This window comes from Pleurodeles waltl, chromosome 7 (assembly GCF_031143425.1).
Source record: "Pleurodeles waltl isolate 20211129_DDA chromosome 7, aPleWal1.hap1.20221129, whole genome shotgun sequence".
Classification (NCBI taxonomy): Eukaryota; Metazoa; Chordata; class Amphibia; order Caudata; family Salamandridae; genus Pleurodeles; species Pleurodeles waltl.
This window is the reverse complement of record NC_090446.1, coordinates 125863600-125885973: the sequence shown is the minus strand read 5'-3', so window position 1 is coordinate 125885973 and position 22374 is coordinate 125863600. Positions and strand designations below refer to the sequence as shown.

The following is a 22374-nucleotide window of genomic DNA, read 5'->3' as shown; positions in this document are numbered from 1 at the left end:
GGTCTTTGAATGTGAAGCAAATGTGACAACATAAGAAAAATATTTACAGGCTTGTTACAGGAGCACTGGAAGAATACAGTGGGAGTTTGTGTGAAAAGGCTTTGCTCCTTGGAAGGGACAAACTTACCCTGGACAGTCTAAAACAAATACAGCCAGCAAATAGAAAGCCAGAATATGTGAGTTACAAACCACAACAGCAATGGTAAGCAACAGGCAGAATGCATTCCTAGGGATATTTTCTGAATGTCCCCAAAATGTCTTTAGCAAACCAGACAGCTGTGTTATCTGGTAGGCTTCAACCTAAAAAAACACACACAAAACATTTTTTACCGGGCACAAGTCTAGTTGACGAGTGGCCACATTCCAGGACGAGTGGCCACATTCCATGTGAAATATTCAGTCATTCCTGTTTTTTGTAGCCAATAGTAGGATCTTATTAACAGATGTCCTTCACCTCTAAAGATTTATTTGTTTGTTTTTTTGTGGTTGCACTTTGTTATGCTGATGGGACGTTACCTGTTAGCTGCCAGGTATATAATGGGCCAGAACAGATGCATGGGTGCAGCTTTACCATGATTATGCAGGTATCAAAAAATCATAAAATTGTTACTAGACCTGCAAGTCAAGTAACTGGAATCATCTAGTCGACCTAACTATAATGTACCTGACCCGTAAATGGGTCTCAAATTATGTGATCCTAGGCAAATATTTTATTTTACAGAGTCACCTTTTTCTTCATTCTCACATGAGTGCACCTTCAAATATGTGAGTTCATTATTTCTGCTGTACAAAAAAACACTTTTGTTTGGTTAAATAGACTAAGGCCCAGATTTTGCAAGCTGCGTTGCCTTACTTTGCAGCGGAGAGCCGTTTCCATGGGTGCTGCGTGGGTGTTCCCATGCAACACCCATGGAGTTTGATGCATTTGCAGATTTACTAGGTTTTGTAAACCTGGGAATGTGTCAAAACCCTACGCTACTCCTGGGGTGGCATAGAAGTGACGCAACGGGGAGAAATATTTTTATTACTCCCCGTTTATTCCTCTGTGGGCTGCATTTTGCAGCACACAAAGAAAGAGGGAAACTCCTCTTGGGATTGTTTTTGTGCGAGAAGGTGCCCCTTCCTGCACAAAACCAATCATCTACGCAATGAAGGCACCCTTGCACAATGGTGCAAGGGTGCCTGTTTTTGCGTATAGCAGCAATTTGTGCACCAGCGCAGGGGAAAAAGACAGGAATGCTAGAGCTGGTCACTCTATAAGTCAATTATGGGATGAGGCACCCACGGAAAAATGTCAGCACTGACATACTGGAGACAATTCTTGGCATATGTAACACTTGTGGCAAATTGCTGACACTGGCACACTGGAGGAAATTCTTCCTCAACATACTAGACATAACTTTTTACATAAGGGCCCCCAATAGTAGATAGATAGCAGTATTCTCAAAATTCTGGCACTGGAAAATTGTATACAATGGTTCTGCAAAAGTAGCACCCATAGCAAAACACTGGCCCTAAAAATTGAGGTAATTTTTGACCCATGGGGTACACAGAGAACACTTTAAATTTAAAAACATAATTGGGTCAACTCGTTGGGACTGTCAGATTTCAATAGCTGGGTGCACCATGAAAGGACTTGAAATGCACTATCAGACCACATTCCTTTTCAGAATTATCCCGGGGGAGAGAAACACCCACCGTCTAATCTCCACTAGAAGACATCAGACTCACTTTGCTTGCTTGCTTAACATATTATATCCACACCTTTACCTAGCTGATATCCAAAAAAACAGACAATGTGTGTTATATTAATCATGCAATTATTATGAAAATTCACCAATGTTAATTATTTTGATGCCACTGAGATTTAAGGTCGTGTCACACCACTGTCTAGCAAGATTCAAAATCAAAGGTCATATAATGTCACTTCCTGTGATATCATTAAGGTCAAATGGTATATGATGTCACTTCTGCCACAACTAGCATTTTGGTAAATCGACACCATGTTCCCACACCTTCGATAATTCAGCAGCTAAACTTGCAGGAGGATTGGTAATTGGCTGCAGGCATGAGAGCAAACCAGCCAGCTTGTGATCCCTGCCTACAGCAGTAGGGGAGCCTGGACTGCTCCCCTGCATTCCTACCAGCCTCTCCTACCCATGGTATCCCCCTTCACGACCTACCACCATCTGTTTCCATTTACCATCTGCTCAGAAGCAGGTGGTAAAGGAGAGCATCAATCCCCATGAGAATGGAAAAAAACTGCTCCACATGGTTATTCTCAATCCACATGAACAATAAAGTCCTAATTGCATGGTACAAGCAGATTATTACAGGATATTACTGGTGTTCACAGGTGTGGCAACTTGTATTTGGGCCTACTGAAGGCTATAAAAGTATTTTTGCTGTCAATTACATTGTATTCAATTTATTACATTTAATTGTATTTTTATTTATTTTATTAAATTAAATTGTATTGTTATTGATGTTGTAAGTTGTATATAGTTATGGTTTAACAAGGAATAAATCATAAATATAATACTTATAGTCCATAAAAAAATAGTCAAAAATGGTAAAGTTGAAATTGAAATACAGACTCTCACTGACAATTACTATTTTTGTGCATGTATTTTTCAACTTATTTTTATTGGAAAGATTCCAAAAAGAGCCACTTAAAACAACCCTTTTGAAAGACCTCTTTTCTTTCAAAAGAATCATATTTTTTAATGTTTTTGCTTCTATGTATGAAACATTATCACTAATTTGCTTTAGGAGAACTTAACCCAATGTATTTTGAGTGGTATCCTACTAACCTAAAGTTGTTAACAATGCACAACCCTATATGAATTAGCCACTAGATTTCTATCATGGTTTGATCATTATGTAGTGTTTACATGTATGGCATTTGTCAATAAATTCAACTCAGACCATTCACATGCACACTAACCCAAGGACATTTGAAATGTTTTGCTTCCCATAATTAGCTGCTTCCAATAATTAGCTCCACACCCACGCCCTATCTGCTCCTCCTCCACCATATTCCCAGCCCCTGGTGGCTACACCCCTGGGGAGAACGAGTGTGAGTTAGATAACATAACTAGAACAAGCTTTTGCAATGCAATAGGTCTTGCTTTTGCTTGAGTTAGAGCTGTTGGCGTTGTAAATGAATAACTGGACTTTTCTTGCCTAATAAATTGGTCAACCCTGCTGCATAATTAGGTCCTCTCTGCCACATAGTTCCAGTGGTCCTGCTTATTACTGAAGCACTTCAATTTACTGCAGGAAGTCATGCCCTGATGACTCAGAACATTTCTTAGATTGTTTTTAGTACTGTTTTCTTTTCATTTATTTTTAATGTGGCTGATGTGTGAGGGATGTTACTGACATTTTCAGAGAAATACTGTGTTTGCTTCATGCAGCATCCATAAAAACAGTTCTTTAAGACCAAAACAGGACCTCCCAAATCAGAAATGGGAGGGCGTCATGGAGTTTATTTGCAGTAATATTAGTGAGCTGCTGCTGTGTTACAAGTTTTAAAAACACACATCACTATCCCTGAATATTAGATGTAAACACATTAAGAATGTGGACGAGTGTGCCTCTGCATTTTCAGTGACCTGTCCAAAGAGGGCGAGAAAGAGCTAAGCTGGATCATAAATTCAAATCTGTTACGAACAGGGGCCCCAGAAATACGTCTGGCCCAGGGCCTCCAAAATCCTTAAGGTGCCCCAGGGGAGAACTAGGGCAAACGTATAATAAATGTGGTTGCACAAGTAGGGAAGTGGATTAGGCTGCAGTTGTCAGTAACTGGGAGAGTATATCTAATGAAGATGGTTCTTCTCCTGAAAAGCGTTTTCTAAAGAGTTTATGGCAGACGTGGAGCTTTACATAGGGCAAAGTGAGTAATGTTAGCTGACATCTCCTCGCTGCTTTTACTAAGAAGAAGTTGGAACTGGAGGGGTGGCTTTTAATCAACGTGACAAGCGCTAATCTGTGTAAACACACCTTTTCATCCCATCCTTTCAGTGGCTGAAACATACTATTATATGGTAAGCAGGGCGCCCGAGAGGTGCTTAAAGGGCAGCGGACAGAGAGAGGAATGCAGATTTGTAGATGTAGTAAGTAGCACATTACTTTGTGAAATGACCAACATTTTTTAACTTTTTTTCAAACAGAGAGGAGTGTGGACGCGTATTTGCCTGTGTGTAAAAGGTCCTGGTGAAATCCGACAGACACCGCACCATACCCGACTGAAAGCACCTTTCCATGCCACAAAGGATGACAGGGTATACATTTTAAAGCAACTTCAAGCTCTGCATCTGTGTGAATTCTTGGTGCAGGACGGCTTATGCCTTAAAATCTTCTCCAAAATCACGGTGGTTACTTTGCAGTTTTATAAAGCGCAAACTCGACCACGAGACAACAAAGTGCTTTACAAGAGCACCAATTATATTACACAAGTGCAGATTAATTTTTTGGAGGGCACAGAAGATGAAGTGAATTGCCCGGAATCACGGGATGGTGAACCGGGGCCGATACTTGAACCTTGTTTCCCAGTTACAAAGGGAGCAGCTTTGGCACCACACCACATTTGAGACTTCTGTTGATGGAGAGCATTAATTACGGTGGGAACACTTTGGATACCATGGACCAAAAAACACAAGATTAAGTAAAGCATGCGAAAAGTAATCGGGAAGAACATGGTTTGTTAACACTTTTACACTTATAATATGCTGCCTGAAAAAAACCTGCAACATTTACTATCCTAATGTGCACGTAGCAGGGAACAGGTGAAGTGCCACAGGCTGCCCCTAGGTGTCCCTCGGGAACTATTTTGGCCACATAAGGTACTGCACCTGCAATCTTGAATTCAACACATTCCCAATTACTTTTAGATGCTGCATAGAAAAATTAAGCACGGCGTCCATTTTGTGAAATGTTTTACGCTGTGCATTCAGGTTATGAGCGAGGTGAGAGTAATATGCTGGCTGAAAAAAAAGTAGCACATCCAAGGAAAAGCAAACACTCATAGAGAATGCTAGATTAACTAAATAATGTGAAATGTAAGCATGAACAACATGGTTACATTAGTTGAGAGCAACAATGTTCTGCAAATGAAAAGGGAAGTTTCGCCGAACAAAAGCAGGAAAAAATAAACAAGGAAAAAAGTCCTCCAAAGAACAGATAAACGTGCCAAAGCGTAATTATACAGCAGTGAGTCCCTGCTCCCAAAGAGAAAAAGAAGGGACAAAGAGGCATGACTGACCTCTAGCAAGCAAGGATTTTAAAATTACACAGAAACAAACAAATGAAATGGCTTTAAGCCCACAGAAGTATACAAGAGGCCCTACGCTTAGGTTCAACCTAGAAATGGGGAAAATCGAAAAGATCAATAGTGGCAAAGGTATGAAGAAGGATGTCTTATTTATTTATTTTTTGGTTGCTCTTATAAAGTGTAAAATCCACTATCTGGGTTTCAGAGTGCAATAAAGAGCAAGTGTAAAAACATTTACAGGGGTAGAATGACAGCTTGATATTAGCACAGCAAGAAACACATAAAAGTATCCTATAACCATATAAATAATCTTCAAATTTGGAGCAGAAGAGAACCCAAGAGAAAATGCACTTTTTTTTAGACCCCTCACCATACTATTAGTGGCTTGCTTCATCATCGGGCTGCATCCTGGTCCCTTTGTACCAGGATGGCTTGACCATATTCTAAGGAGCTCTTTTGATAATACATGACAGGGTTCTTAGAATAAAAAAACGGAAGGAACTTCCAAGTTTCCTTTTAATATTGAGTGCCCTAGCTATAGTTAAAACTACTAGACAGAGGTGCTTATGGTTAGTAGTGTCCCTAAAAATCGTCAAAATGTTTCAGTCTATTTATTATGGCCACTGAGGTCCCAGGCTTTGATTACTGCTGATCCTATGCCCCGTTCTGAGGAATATTAGATAATTTTTGTCTTGTCGGTATCGGCCAGATAGTATTGTCCAGTAAATATGTAAAACATACATGCAGGCTTTACTTGCCCCATATCAGAAGCACATATAAGTGCCTGAAAGAAATTAACAATTGTATCACCATGAGTTCTATTGGTTGTATACAAGTATCTATATACAGGCACACTGTTCCAAAATCGATTTTGGAACAGTGTACCTGTATATAGTTGCTATTATAGGGAGATTGTACACTGGACCAGTAACACTCCCAGTCCCTCCTCTTTGTGTTAGTATACAAGTATCAACATACTGGTCAAGTGAATACCCATATCTTTATAGACCAAGCAACGAACACTGTACACAAGCATGTGACAAATGTGTTGTTATTCCCCCATTATAAGGGGTTTCACTTGTATTCCAAAGATCAAAACAGCGGTACCTTAACACAGGGGTATTGTGCACAGTACAACACTGTGCAACAATAATTTCAGGGAGAAGATAGCAGCACACACAGTGTATACATATATTAGATCAATCAATCAATCAAGGAATTTGTTAAACGCACTACTCACCCTTGAGGGTCTCATAGTGCTGATGTGGGGGGGGGGAGCAGGTGCTGCTACTGCTCGAACAGACAGGTCTTGAGAAGTCTCCTGAAGGTAAGGAGGTGTTTGGTCTGACACAGGTGGGTGGGAAGAGTGTTCCACGTCTTGACGGCGGGTGCGAGAATGATCTGCCGCTGGTTGTAGTTCTGCGGCTGCGTGGGTGGTTGGGAGGGCGAGGTCGGCGGAGCAGAGTTGCCGGGTCAGGGTGTAGGAGGAGAGCCGTCTGTTGGGGTATTCTGGTCTGGTGTTGTGCAGTGCTTTGTGAGCGTGGGTGAGGAGTTTGAAGGTGATTCTCTTGTTGACGGGGAGCCAGTGCAGGTCTCTCAGATGGCCTGTGATGTGGCAGTGGCGGGGGATGTCCGGGATGAGGCACGCGGAGGCATTCTGGATGCGCTTCAGCCTCTTCTCGAGTTTGTCTGTGGTTCCTGCCTAGAGGGCATTGCCTTAGTCTAGTTTGCTGCTTACGAGGGCTTGGGTGACTATTCTTCTGGTTTCGGTGGGGATCCATTTGTAGATCTTTCGAAGCATGCGCGGGTGTTGATGCAGGAGGAGGAGATGGAGTTGACTTGCTGGTCATGGATAATGAGGAGTCCAAGATGAATCCTAGGTTGCGTGCGTGGTCGGTGGGAGTCGGAGCGGATCCAAGAGTGGCAGCCCACCAGGAGTCATCCCATGAGGAAGGCGTGGAGCCGAAGATGAGGATAAGAGCATCTTTTCCACAAGGATGGGAAGAGATGGCATCTCTGATGAATAGAAAATGGGAAAAGGGGAAGCGCAAACAGAAGAAGGAACTCACAGCTGGAAAATAATTGAGGGTACAATTTGGAAGCCATGGGTCACACCCAAGAGCTGTTTTCAGCATTTGTGGAGCTGAGTCAGGGAAGGCCCCTGCCCACTTAAACCCTTAAGGACAGAGGTCAGGAGGGCGAAAGGTGTACCATGTAAGATACATGTAGCATGTAGTTATTGGTATTATGCAGTGCAGCATGCAGAGCTAGATCTTCGCAAGCACATGGATGAGTCCCGATCCTGACAAGGGCAGCTGCATACTTCGTATGATCGCCTTTGAAAAGGTGGGCTGCATGTGACAGCCTTAATAAAAATCTGAGGGGATCATCCATAGTCTTATTCTTGGCAGGGAATGGGTTGGTTTTCGGCACTGGTTTGCTCAGGTGTGTCAAGGCTGTACATAGAGGTTCCCTAGTGGTGAAAAAGTGGTAGAGAATCGCTTGGACAAAATCTGAAAGTTTGGGAATCCATCTGGGGACTTAAATGTATGGTGATGGCATTCCAGAGCCCTGTGTACTTAATGATCTGCCCTAGTACCCTTTGTGTGTGGTTGACAACTAGGTTCATGCTGCCGACCTCATGTGCATGAATGACTGGTATGTCTGAAATACCCTAAAGCGCATATTATTAGGAATTAATATTTATGCTACTAGTCAAGCTTAGGGACTAATAGCAAATTTATACTCACAAATGGATTCACCAGTGACATGAAGAAAATACACAGCAAAAGGTAAATTGATTTGTTCATGAATAAGGTGCTGGAGACGAATCTAGGCAAACGTTTTATTTACTTGAGAGATTCTACAACTGCTTCGATATTATGCCGAGGTCAGAGCACTGTACACTTATATAGAGGATGAAATGTTGGAGAAGCTAGAAGATATATATATATTTAAAAAGACAAATGGGAATAGTAATTGTAAAGATCAACAGTACAGATAATATTACAGAGGCCGGGCTTACCCCGAAGTGCGGCAATATAAAAAAAAACATGTATTTGTGTATTATGTAGCGCACTGAAAATGAAAACAGTGTAGGGGCGTTATGAAAGCTTGCCCCAGCACACCGTGGAATCCCTCTCCCTCCCCTTCCAATACTCCCACTCACACCCTGCCCTTAAACTCATCCCTCCCACCCCATTACATGTTCACAGGATAGTATAAAGCAGACTTTGGGCTCTGCCGAAAGGGCGGGGGCAGTGCGCGGAGAGGAACCGTGCAGAGGGAGGAACTGTGACAGCCACCACAGACCGAGAAACACGGGCTGTCGTGACAGGAGCGAGGAGACCGTGGCACGAGAAACACGGGCTGTCGAGACAGGAACCAGGAGACCGTGGCACGAGAATCACGGTCTGCCGTAACAGGAGCGAGGGGACCGGGACTTTCCGCTACCCGAAAGAAAGAGGGGGGACGAAGGTAAGGAACTTTCATGCGCCCCTAGCCTGTTACTTGCGTGTCTCTCGTGAGCCCTTGTGTTCTCTGGTCAGTGCCGTGTTTTTCCCCGTATTTAAATGCTCTGTTTTCTGTATCCCTAAAGTCACTCCCGTAAATGTCTTTATTCTTCTCTCTGTGTGGTTCTAGGCTGCCTCCTGTGTTCCTCCACTCTCCCGTGTTTCTTTACCCTGCCTCTTGTTTTCGGTTGCTTTGCCCCTGTCTAGTGTTGGGCATTCTTCTTCTGGTCGGTCCCGACCCTTAGGACCATATTTATATTTTTTGCGCCGCGTTTGCGTCATTTTTTGACGCAAAAGCGGCGCTAACTTACAAAATACTATTGCATTTTGTAAGTTTGCGCCACTTATGCGTCAAAAAGTGGCGCAAATGCGGCGCGAAAAAAAGGATAAATATGGGCCTTAGTGCGCCCGTTTTCTGCTAGTTTAACTCCTGTATCCCTACTATGCTTTGCCCCCTACTTCCCTGGAGTGTCCATCTTTCGCTAGTTTAGCAAGTGCTTCCCTGGGGTGCCCCTATGCTCTCCTGGTTTGCCCCATGCTTCCCTGGAATGCCCGTGTTCTGCTAGTTTGACCTCATGCTTTCCTAGAAAGCAAAACCCCCGTTGCTTCTCTGCTTCCCTGGTGCTCTCCTGCATTCTGCTAGTTTGCCACTGGGCGTCCCTAGGACCCTCTTGCATTCTGCTGTCTTGCCACAGTGGTCTCCTAGGGTGCCTCTGTGTTCTGCTTCCATGCTTCCCTGGTGTGCTTCTGTGCACTGCAGGTTTGCTCCCTTGCTTCCTTACTCTGTCCCTTGTTTGTCTAGTCTGCATCGCGTATTCCTTTGGGTTGCCCTTGTGTGCTCCTAGTTAGCCTAGCGTGCTCTTACTCTGTCCGCCCCGTGTCTCTCATGTGTCCACGTGCTGCTTTGACTGAAGCAGATATCCCCTTTGGATTCCTCTGGTTTCCCTCTTGTTTCTCTAGCATGTTCCGAGTTTCTCTAATATACACCGTTCATTGCTTGAAATGGAAAAATGGAAGTGCTTATTTCTGAGAAGTGCCGGTACTCTCCAATTAAAAGTATTGCGTTTTTCTTGAGAAGCGCAGGTACTCTCCGTCTCAAAATAAAAAAAAGTGGAGGTACTCAGTACCGGCCCATTAAAAGCACTGCCCTGTTTATCTCGAGTATACCTTTGTGTTTCTCTAATCTGCCCGAATTTCACAAATCTATCCCGTTGTTTTCCTGTTGTATATCAGCATCCTCCCCCCCCCCCCCCCCCCGTGTTTCTCTAATCTGCCATGTGATTCCTCTGGCATATCCCGGACGCCCCTTACCCTGCCCCTTGTGTTCCTCTGTCTAGTCGGCACGTGGTCTGTCTGTGATATCCCCTAGTCTGCCCTCTTTGTTCCCCTACCGTGCCCCCATGCCCCTCTAGTCTGCCCCTCTCTTCCTCTAGTATGTTCCTTTTGCCCTTCACTCTAACCTTTTGTGTTCTTCTATTCGGGTTTCTGGCCTCCTGGTCTGCCTGCTGTGTTCCCTAATCTGCCCCCTGTATTCCTCTAGTTTGCCTCCGTGCGCCCTTGGCCTACCTGACCTCTTTATACCGCTGTCTGTGGTGGACGTGCTCAGCTGGAAGAGGAGCCCGGGAGTGACAGGAGCCGAAGAGCCCCCGCAGTCACAATGTCTGCCCAGAGCCTGAGGCACGGGCCTCCTGCCAACAAGGTAAGAGCAAGCCACAGAAACAACGCCTGATAGGTCCCGACAATCTGGGGCCTCGTTAAAGGGAGAGCACCCCCCTTAGTACTGCAGTGGAAGCCCCCGTTTAGGTCTGAACACATGACAAACCGAACCAATAGGCTGGTTTCCGGTCGCTGGTGACGTACTTCCTGTAAGCATGGAGAAAAGGTCACAGCCATGGACCCAACCCAAGCAAAGAAAATGGGCCCCATCCCCTTGCTGGTAGGAAAAAAACACACTTGCTTGGGATGCAGTGGCCCTCGCGTCCTTGAGTCCCGGTGCCGCAGCACCAGCTGCACTAAGGACAGGTCCCTAATGGTTCCGTTATTTCTCCTTACAGCCATAGTTTATGGCAGTGTTCAAGGATCTTGACAGGAACCTATGCCGCTGCTAAAATGCCTTCCTTGGTGACAATTTGCACACTCAATCTATTCTAGTACTTAATTTCTGAAATGAAAACACTGATAACTAGCCGCTAGGGGGCAGAGTGTAGTGAGCAGAGAGCAGGGTCTTTAATATAACCCTCTGAGAAACGTACCAGGGGATAGTGGGAAGTAAGGGGCGTCGAAACTCGTTCATCCCAGAAACCCATTCAAGGTTGGTAGGTGTCTGTTTCTGATGGAAAAGGAGTGAAGGCCTCCCCTCCCGCTAACCCAGACACCGACATCACACCCGTACCGTTTTAAAAATACAAACAGCCGGGGAAAGCACCGTCATTTATAATCTTAACTATCCATATATATGCTATTTAGAGTAGATAAAATCTAAATATGCTTACTACATTCCCGCGTTTAATTTATTATATTTGTACAGCACTCAGGCAGTCAGGAGGCTACTTCAGAGCGCTAGTAAAACACATGATTACACATCTTATGTACCTTATCACACGTTTTTATGTCTCTGACAATCAGATAAGTTAATTGTACAAATAAAAACAACTTGAGCAGCGTCACCATTCCTTCATTTGTATTCCAGCACGGCATTGCACGTGTACATGTGCTTCCACTTTTAGTCTACGTGAGTAATTGTTTATATATTCTCGCAGTATGCGTGTCTCTGTAAATTCACGCCTTGCTGTAAACTTACAATAAATACGTCGACGCACACGAACGTGTCGCGCATTTATGATTACAGTGGTCTTTTGATTTCTGGCTAAATTTGCGCTGTATAAATCTACATTTCTGCATGCATACGCACACATTACATAGATATTTACATCGTTAAAATATGTACCTTAAAATGTAAAACACCTTGGTAATTTCTTACCGTGACCTTCCAAATTATCCTTCCAGTCCAAGGCATGGCAAGGGAAAGGACAGGCATAACCACCACATTTAATATCAAAGTAGTGAAACCGTGAAAGGTTGAGAGGTCTGCGGCAGGCTGTAAAACACGTGAAGAGGGATTGTATGGTCGTATTCAGAGATGCTGTAGGGTGGTCTGTGACTTTCAGTGCTTAGTTTGTGCCAGTGTTTGCTGGTGGTTGGCACCAACATATATCTTTTTTAACTCTGAGGCATACTGCTGGCAGCCTGCCCCCATGGCGGCGCTGTAAGCCTATTTGTAAAAGAGCACAGGAGCAAAATGTTTGCTGTTGTTTGCTGTAGCTTGGTGTTTGTGGTCCGACTTACATGTTTCCTACTCAATCTTAGTTCTTTTCAGTCAGCTTTTCACTGATTAAATTGCACGCTGCTTTCCTGACCCCTGATCAGAAAGATATCCCTCAGCACACCACACAGAATTATTTATTTACCACATTGTTTAATCATTTGAAAAAAACACGAACATGCCAACATTCTGTCGTCACAACATGGTACATAAAGAAATAAATTAGTATTACAGCACGTGCACCGAAAGCATCCATTTTGCAGACCCTAGCTGCAGAGAAGTAATTCAACCAGATGCCCCATATTTTCATGTGTTCTTGGGGGCAACCTCTGGATTTATAAACATATTCTTCCACTCGGCACACACAATCCCTGAGCAAACTAATGCATACCTAACTCCAGCTCAGTGGCACTGTGTAAGCGTGAGGCACGTGAGCTTCACGCTCTGAAGGAAACGTGAAAAGGGCGGGTCTAGTTTCTGTGACAACCTAAAGTGAAAAGAAAAGGAAGAGTAGCTGTTAGGCTCTTCCGTCTCATTGTGTCTGTCGCTTGTAGAGATGGATCGGATGAATGGTGTGAGGAAGGATGAGTCCTGGTCGATAAAAGCATCAGGCACTACCAGTTCGAGCCTGTTGGTTGTGGGTTCGCACACAACTCAATATAGGACTGTTGATTTATGACACACTTTTCTTACGTTCTCATTACGTGTTTTAGTTTCACTGAATTGTCAAGCCCTCCCCTTCTGAGCCTAATTTGCACTATAAAAACCTATATTACATTTTTGAACTTACCTACCATTAAAGTTGTTTCTATTTGCTGTACACGACACTCAGACAAATAAAGGGCTCTCTCAAATGTGTTTTCCCACAGTGGATCCTTGCAGTTGTCGTACTAGTGATGTTAGATGTTACCGACTCCGAGCCTACCTACCAGTGGAAAGACCCCACCACCGGGGAGGCAGTCACCTGCGAGAAGTGCCCACCAGGGACCTCTGTTTCCTCGCACTGCACCCGGGACAGGCGCACTGAGTGCCAGCGCTGCCCAGGTCTGCACTACACTGAGTTATGGAACTACGCGGATGAGTGCCGCTACTGTAACGTCTTCTGTGGTGAGCGAGAGGTGGAGGTCCAACCATGTGACCCCACACACAACCGACAATGCCAGTGTCAGCCTGGGTTCTACCTCGACTTCGAATTCTGCGTTGAACACTCTAAGTGCCCCCCTGGGTTTGGGGTCCAGACACTCGGTACGTAGTTAATGGATTCCAAGGAGTCCTGGAGATCTTTAGGTTTTCATGAAACCATTCTGTGATGTCATACATCCATTTTGACATGCCGTTGATAACTCAATTAACATTATTCAGTCATTTGTTGATAACTTAGAGCCCTCTCCGCAGCATGTCCTAGATATTTACTTCTAAGTTTTGACCGCGTCTGAGACATTATAAAGATACTATGATATGATTGAACACTTCTTTATTTCTGTAGAGTTCTTCTGTTATATCGAGATGTACTTTGGTGATGCCAAGCAGCTTTTCAGTGATGTCATAAATTGTGTGTGGTGTCTGAGATTGTCTTTGATATTATAAAAACATTTGGCGTTGTAATAGAGTTCCTGCTAGATGCCAGAGTGACGCTCTAATATGAAGGAGCCGCTCTTTGAGTTCTTAACATTGTCTGTGATGTCACAGAGTCCTTATGAGATATCGTGCGGCCTCACTGATGTCACATGGCCCTTCTATTGTGTCATAGACACCATCTGGGAGGCCATAGCGAGCCACTTTGACATAATAGAACACATATCTGGTTGCATAGCGCTCTCCTGTGATGTAATTGATCTCTCTAGTGACGTGACAGATCTCTTCTTTAATTAATACATGGTATGTGGTGTGATGTCCACAGTCTCTGACTTTACAAAACTCTTATATGGCATATAGGTTCTCCAAGCTTCTATAGAGAGATACTGTGACATGATGAGATTTCATAGAGTTCTTCAATTATGTCACTAAGCCATAAAATTATGTGACATACTTCTTCATCCATTCAGTGATGTCACAGAGCCCTGTTGCGATGTTTCCAATCCCAACTGCATGCTCTTTCTTGTCCACTTAATAGATGTTTTTGTAAATGTATCTCTGAAAGCAAAGGTTTTGCTGGGAGCAACCTTGGTCTAGGCTGGTAAAGCTAACGTATGAAGCGCCTCCAGTACACCAGGTCAGATTTTGGAAAGCTAAGGCAGGGAAGCCTCAGACATTCTGATAAGAAAGTATGCATGCTGATTGTTTTTTAAATACAGTTCTCAGGAATCAATGTTCCAGTATATTGGCTTATGAGAATAATGTCGAGTTCCCTGTTGGGCGACTCCCTCATTTATCTTGCTTTTCTTTGGAAATCCTGGGAGTTTCCTACAAAGAAGTAGGTTATCTTGCAAGTCATCGTAGCACTCTATTGAGCAATATGCTTCAAAGCAACTGCAACCGGCCAGTGTAAAATACTATTTTTACAAAACCATATCAATCTTGTCAAAGAAGACTAATGTGGAGGATGTCTAAGGACAGCCAGAGCGACCCCGATTTACATTTTGATGGCCATCTTGCTGGCCATGCCTCACACATAATCCTGTTAGACACTACTAAAATGTCTGTTCATAAGATATGCTTTGCAGAAACAATTAGCATGCTTCTGCTGTGTACAGAAAGCTCTGCAAAAGATAAATTAGAAAAGTACCTTCTGCATATAGTTTCCACTGTGGGCAGGTACGATTAGAGTGCATTTTATCTAAAAAAGTAACGGAACTGATATTGCAATGCTGACAAAAACTTTGCAAAGACAAAGGTTAACTAGGAACCTTCGTAAAATTTGCGAATCCTAAAAAGATAAAGACATTTGCAAAACTTTACATTTAGGAAAAAAAGTTTGCACAGCCGAAATAAAGATCAAGTTTACAAAGATGGGGTAAGGGTCACTCCTCATTAAAATGAACTCAGTCCTTCATTTTCAATTGCAGTGCATTGGACAGAAATAAAAAGAGGAATTGCAGAAGAAGTGTTGTGTGTTTTTATAGAAAGTGGTGAGAGAACCCAGGTGCAGCCTCTGCAGGTGCGGGTCAGTTTCCTCCATGAGCTGATATTCTTGGTGTCACTAAGTGTTGGCAGTAGGGCAATGCCAGAGGTTAGGTTTATGCCTGTGGTTAGTGAGTCCACCTGGTTGGGTTTTGCACACTGCAGAAAGAGATCCCATGAGATGTGCAAAAGTTGCATTCATTCCAAGCTGGAGGACAGCACCAGCCACTCTTCCCCAGTGAGCTGTAGGACTGAGCGAGGGCATCCAAAACACTGCAAGGAAGAGAAAGATGGAAAGAACCAGAAAGCAGAATATAGAGAAAATGAGAGGGTATCGGGAGAAACAAAAGGAGTGGAGAGACTACTGATAGGGGCATGAGAAACACGAATGGAAGCTGCAAGTGAAGCACACTATCTGCTCTTAGTTTGCTCCATGAATTTTTTCATGAGCATCATTTGTATTTCATGATAAGTGCAGAGCGCTAGGTCATGGGCAGGCGGTAAACACCGCAGTGCCTTTACCTGCTAGCGGGTGGATCGGAAGGACTGCGGCTGGAGGTGTTCTAGGAGCTGTCTCACAGTATCAGCTGAAAAACTGACACTTTTCGTTATTCAAAATATGTTTGTTTGGATTAACCAATCAATTTACATGCACAATTCAAATCAGTTTGAGTGCTTTCCATGGAGCTGAAGTTTCCCTTTAAAATGGGTGCCACTCATATGAGAGGAGCCATCTTAGGGGTGGGGATTCTTTAATGGAAACTCTGAAAATGCTGGTGTGGGAAAGAAGCGTCTGCCACCTGATGTGGACACTATAAATGAAACTCCAAAGTGGGCGTCCATTATCAATACCCATATATGGGCTAACACGCAGAATGTTAAGAGGTTCCTGTTTTCTTCAAATTCCAATTGTGAGGAGGCAGGAAAAGTGTTCACATTTGTTATTTCGAGCACTTGCTGTGCATGCCAGGGCATGCTTATGAGGGTGCTGCACATTGAGAGCCTGGGGATAGTTGTACATGCTGAAAGCATGTTTTGGAGTTATTGCACATGCTTGTAGGATGGCAGGACGTTCGTGTGCACACTCATGGCATGTGTGAAGGTGATTTTGATGACCTTTTTTCTTCTAGGCACATCATACAGTGACACGGTGTGTCAGAAGTGTCTCCCCGGCACCTTTTCCAATACAAGTTCTAGGACTGAGCCCTGCCAGCCCCATCGTGACTGCCGGGCAGAGGGTTTGGCAGTCAATGTTGAAGGCGACCAGCACCATGACACCCTGTGCACCTCCTGCCGGGGGTACGATGCCAGCACACAGGAAGGTGAGTACCTGGGCTGGAGTTCGAGGCTAGACCAAGGGGGCACAGAGACAGAATATCATGGTAGATGCAGACCACCAAGGCCACTAAAGTGTGCTCATTTCTAGAGTGGGTGAAATTTCAATTACACCAGCGCAATTCTTGTAATTTCAGGAATTTTATGTTAGGCTTCTACACTAAGGGCCAGATGTAGCAAAGGGTTTTACCCATTTTGTGTCTATGGGAAAATGTGTTCGTACATATGGACCTAAATTCCCAAAGTTATACAATGTTTCTTATTGTGCCAAGTTCACAGCAAAATTATGGGAGTGCGGGAACAACACAAACGACCAGAATGTGATTGACTGTCATTCGTGGTACTTATGCTTGGTGCTGATTCTCATCACAAAGTAAGACATTGCATCCAAAATCAGCCCGAGGATGTATTTCGTACTAAAATATGGCGCTAAATGCCGCATTTGCTGCTTTACATAATTATGTGTAATTTTGCATAACTTTCCCAAAAATTCACATAATTTCGTGAAAGCAAATCATGTGAATTTCCCCAACCCAATTCCCACCTCCTCTTAACCAGGACTGCTGTTATTAGGCAACAGTGGAGGACCAAGTTATGCAGTACACAGAAGCGTAAACATTAATTTCAGTAAATTGAGGAACATAACAGTTCGTGAGAAGAAATCATTGTTTACATCACTTCTAACATACATTTAATATGTAAGATTTTTGTTTGCTGTTGTAGTCAACAGCATTTCCAGCAGTCTATCATTTAGTGTTCCTGAAGCCACCTGGTCAAAATTCACATATCCTTAACGCCTGTATATAGCTATTGAAAGGTGAAAAGTGACCAGTTGACTTCCTAAAAGCATCCTAGCCTGTGTTTCGTGTCATAGCAGTGTTTTTGTAAGCCTAAGGCAGAAAAATATTTAGGTGAAATCTGCAAATTATGTAGCAGCTGAGAGAGTTTTCATCAAATGTGTCAAATTCATTCTTATGTTAAAACGCAGATGTCACAAAATCGCAAAGATCTAGTGGCTTTGCTATTCACAAGGAATCACTGTATTTATGGCTCCAGTCGATGTTGGCTCACATCCACTTCAGGGAGGTACAATGGACCCATGGTTGCATGAATTATATATGGATTGTAGAGTACGGATCAGCCTTTGGCCTGTGTGTGTTAATTATTTGTTGTTGGATCCAAATATCATGTCTAGAATACCAGTGGAGGGTGGATTTTGTTAGGTCCAGTTTAATCCGAGGCTTTCTCTTAATAGCCGTAAATAGCAGTCATTTGTGTGATATGTGACTAAGGGTCTGGTTTAGAACTTGGCGGATGGAATACTCTGTCACAGACATGACGTATACCCCATCTGCCGTATTACCGTCCCATTAGGATCAGATTGGATCGTAATACAGCGAACAGGGTATCTGTCATGTTTGTGATGGAGTATTCCCCTCCTCCAGGATCTAGATCAGGCCCTAAGAATCCTCAGGCCTACCATTCATTCAGAACCATTGGGCTGTTAGCAAATATTGTTCTTACTGGGCAGTTGATCTCCTGTGCCTTCTTCACGATCTTATGACACATTTTTGCATGTTTGTCTCTTTTTACACCCATGGCTGTGCCTGTCCTTTGATTAGCATCATACCAACAAAAAAAGAGTAGACCAGGTTTACTCCTACATCCCTTCCCACAGCCATGTGGCATGAGAAGCTGCCACAAGTGTCTATCCCAGGAGGTTACTCAATGGAAAACTAAGTAAATCTTGGTTAATCTGTGTGTCTGGATTCTAACTCTGTACACTTGGCACCAGCTCTCTCGTGTAACAATGGCTACTTTTGCTAGCACCTCACACTGCCCAATAGTGCCATTCAGACTTCCCATCAGTGCCACTTGCCACAGTGCTTATGCTCCTCACACTACCCACCGTTGGCAGCTTCTTGCAATGTCTACCAGTGATAGTTCCCCAAAGTGTTCACCTGTGCCAGCAACTTACAAGGATGTAGCACCCTGAGCCATATACAGTCTGAAATCGCAGGCACAAATCCACCACAGCAGACTGTGGGTGACTCCTTTTCAAAGATTTTGGTTTAGGACTTTTCTATTTGAACTACATATACCCAGTTTCCCCCCCATAAGCCACTAACAGCAGTGAGCAATGATTTATTTGGATGAGATCTGGTGTTCTATGTCTAACTTTTGTCACCATACTCCCTTCCTTTGCCCCGGACTTTAGGTGACGAATGCGAGCAGGCCATCTTTGACTTCATGACGTCACGGATCTCACCAAAGTCGTTGAACCAACTTCTGAGAGCCTTGGAGTCTACTGGGCAGCGTCCTCGGAAACAGCTAAACAAGAAAAGCCTGAGGAAACTTCGCACCTTCCTCCAAAAGCCAAGAGACTCAAACCCAGGACAGAATCTCGTTGACACTCTCCTGCAACTTCTTGACCATGCGCACCTACACAAACTGCAGAAGGAGATCCGAAGGAAGTTCAGGATAGACCAATGAAGGCTACAGACAACCTTTAGAGACATCATCTCAATTTTGCTTCAAAAAGACCCCTCACACTGTGGGAGATACATCAATTACACTCCAAACCGTGACCCCCTCTACACAAAGGCAGCTGCACCGAAGCAGCCCTTTACAGTGAAAAATGTTGCAGTGACTAAGGTGGTCATTCTAACCCTGGCGGTAAAAACCGCCAGGGCGAATGACCACGGGAGCACCGCCAACAGCCTGGCGGTGCCCCTTAGGGCATTCTGACCGCGGCGCTTTGGCCGCGGTCAGTGCAGGAAAACCGGCGGTCTCCCGCCGGTTTTCCGCTGCCCGTCAGAATCCTCCAAGGCGGCGCAGCATGCTGCGCCGCCTTGGGGATTCTGACACCCCCTACCGCCATCCTGTTCCTGGCGGTTCTCCCGCCAGGCACAGGATGGCGGTAGGGGGTGTCGCGGGGCCCCTGGGGGCCCCTGCAGTGCCCATGCCAATGGCATGGGCACTGCAGGGGCCCCCGTAAGAGGGCCCCGCTTGTATTTCACTGTCTGCATAGCAGACAGTGAAATACGCGACGGGTGCAGTAGCACCCGTCGCACCTTCCCACTCCGCCGGCTCGATTACGAGCCGGCTTCATGGTGGGAAGGTCGTTTTCCCCTGGGCTGGCGGGCGGCCTTTCGGCGGCCGCCCGCCAGCCCAGGGGAAAACTCAAAATACCCGCTGCGGTCTTCCGACCGCGGTACGGTATTTTGGCGGCTCCCGCCGGGCGCGCAGTGACCGCGTCCGGCGGGAGTCAGAATGACCCCCTAAGTGTTCTTTAATGTATTGTTCTGTTACTTTGTTGTTGGCAGATAATGCCATCTAACTTATTCAGACCGTCACTGTTTTTGTATCTGTTACATGTGTTACCGTAGCACTTTGCCCGGCCGACTGCAGACCTGTGATTCCGTTGGCCTCCTACTAAACTGCCCTGTGACACAATATCCGATCAGTACATAGTTTTCAGCGTTAGCGGTCTATTGTACACCTCACCCATGCCATTGGCTTCTCCCTGAGTTTGTCTACTGCGTCCTTGTAGATCACCCTGTCCAAAAGATGCCTGTTGAACAGCAGACCTACAGTATGGGTTGCTTTGCAGGCATCGAACCTTGTCTTGTAGCTCCCATCCTATGCACAGTAGCCTATAAGCATGGTGTCTAAGGATGCCTCCTGTGTTCATTGTGATGTGCAAGCCTGTCTCGCGAGGATGGTACTAGTTACCACTTCCTGCAGGGACAGTGCCCACTGTCGGCGTCCATGTCCACAGAGACCAGAAAGCATGCTCTCCTTGGCTATAGCAGGCCACATGCAAATCAAGTTGGTCTGGCACTTTAAAGAGCTGAAAGACCATGTGGGACAAACGCCACATTCAGATTGGGCGGCATATGCCTGGAAATAAACATCATTTACCATATTACAAACGTGCCGTTTCACTGGGTAATCTTGACCCTTTTCCTGATTCCCTGTTATGTCCTCACTCAAAAGTTACCATGACAAAGAACCTCCATTCCTGCCTCTCTCGCAACAGATCAGAGTACCCACTACTGATGTCTCCACCTGCGCTAAGACAGAGAGGGCTTTTTGGCATATGGATGTCTAGGTGTGATTGTCTTAACCTGCTCTGCATCTGCGACAGGCAGTAACTATGAAAGTTTGGCTTTGTTTTGGACTTTGCTCAGTAACAATCATAAATATGCAGTGCAGGCTTCAAACACTGATAAGACTGTGTTTAGAGTGATAGGAAAAGTTTGCCTGGTTTCATTTGGGTGGTTGCAGGAAAATCACCATGTCTCATCAGGGAGGAGGCACAGACCAAGCTCCATGCTGCACCTTCTGCCCTGGATTTAAGAAAGATCTCATAGCTAATAGGTTGGTGCTGCTCTTCCCTTACCGACTACATGGCTCAAATCCCTTGATGCACGGTGAGCAGTTGTGAGTCTCGGGGGAGTATACTTTAACACTGTTTCTGAATATTTTGATACCTGGGCATGACGACATTTCAACTAAAATGTGACATTTTAGAGATGTGTATCTTTAGGTAAATGCTATATTTAATTACATATTTTGTAAACCTCACATCTCAAAATCATCAATCTTATGTGGAATCCTTGTGACGCTACAACCTTACAGTTTCCTGTCTGCAGTAGTGTTGAAGAAAATACGAAAAGCCGGTGAGCCTTCGCCTTGTACATGATTTCCCACAAGTACTCTTCATGGGATTATTATTGAATCTAGGTTGCTCCCATCAAGCATCAATTTGTCATGATGAAGACCCGCCCATAAGGTTTTCATTGGCCTCCACATGTCTACATTTCTACATCCTGGACTGATGACATGGTCCACGAAGGGACTACATTGATTTATGCACTGTACCCATATACTTTGGATGGTAATTGATTGTTTCCAAAGGAAGGCTGTCAGACAGGCTCAATAGTATATTATTTGTTATTATAATTTGTGTAGTTAATATTGTACTCTTTCCTTTTATTTTTTCCATCCCCGTATGCACAAGCACTTTTTCCAAGCACTTGTATGTCACACGATGGAGCAACCACGAAATATAAATAATGTAGATATATATATATATAGCGAGAGATACGATCTAATTTCAATAAATTTTTTAACTCAGTTCAGTCTATCTTTTTGTGTGTTGTAATGTTATTGGACTTCTCTTTATGTTAGGATTGGCATGCTCCCTCAGCTTGTCAAAGTTGAGTGCATGTGACTACGGTTATAGAGTCAGGATTGATCAATTTATTTCGTATATCTTTTGAAACATCTGCCAAGACCAATTTGTTTTTTTTTAATCTTTTCATAGAAAGAAGCATAATTCCATAAAAACACACTCTTCCACTTATATGTCACATACATAAGATGTATTTAATATGCACTATTACATATATATATATATATATATGTGTGTGTGTATATATATATATATATATATATATATATATATATATAGCAAAAGGCTATTGCTATGTATGGACTAGTTAAAAACATTTTTGGTGGTGTCATTTTTGGGGTTTATTTTAGATATTTTTTATTGCTTTCTCTTTTTATAACTAAATAAAATATATGTATACAAACATAGTTGTACATCTAGATCTAACTATGTTTATTCAAATATATATAACATGCACACATAAAATATTGATCATACTTGTGTTATAGTTACTTTCCCTCTAATCACATTAACATACTCTGATATATATGTATTACCACAGAACCGTAGAAGTAGCAGAAACCTACATGCATTCACCTACATTTATATTTTCTATAAATACAAAGACACACTGATGCATGTAGTGTAAGAGCTTTAATTGAATATTTGATTTCTTTTTTTTCTAAATACA

The 22374-nt window shown here is 43.8% G+C and overlaps 1 protein-coding gene across 2 annotated transcripts; it reads left to right on the top strand.

Annotated features, from left to right (window-relative positions):
- The first annotated feature begins 8503 nt into the window (after positions 1-8503).
- Positions 8504-21646, top strand: TNFRSF6B (TNF receptor superfamily member 6b). 2 transcript variants are annotated; one of them, XR_011205454.1, is made up of 6 exons: positions 8504-8752; positions 10328-10486; positions 12979-13354; positions 16300-16491; positions 18723-19159; positions 19791-21646. XR_011205454.1 is itself a non-coding variant. In XM_069243276.1 (5 exons), exons 2-5 carry the CDS (start codon positions 10445-10447, stop codon positions 18995-18997), a joined length of 885 nt encoding a protein of 294 aa, XP_069099377.1. In that variant the 5' UTR covers positions 8504-8752; positions 10328-10444; the 3' UTR covers positions 18998-19435. The 2 variants fall into 2 exon arrangements, 1 of the variants encoding a protein (XP_069099377.1); XM_069243276.1 differs by lacking the exon at positions 19791-21646 and having other exon boundaries at positions 18723-19435.
- The last annotated feature ends 728 nt before the right edge of the window (positions 21647-22374 follow it).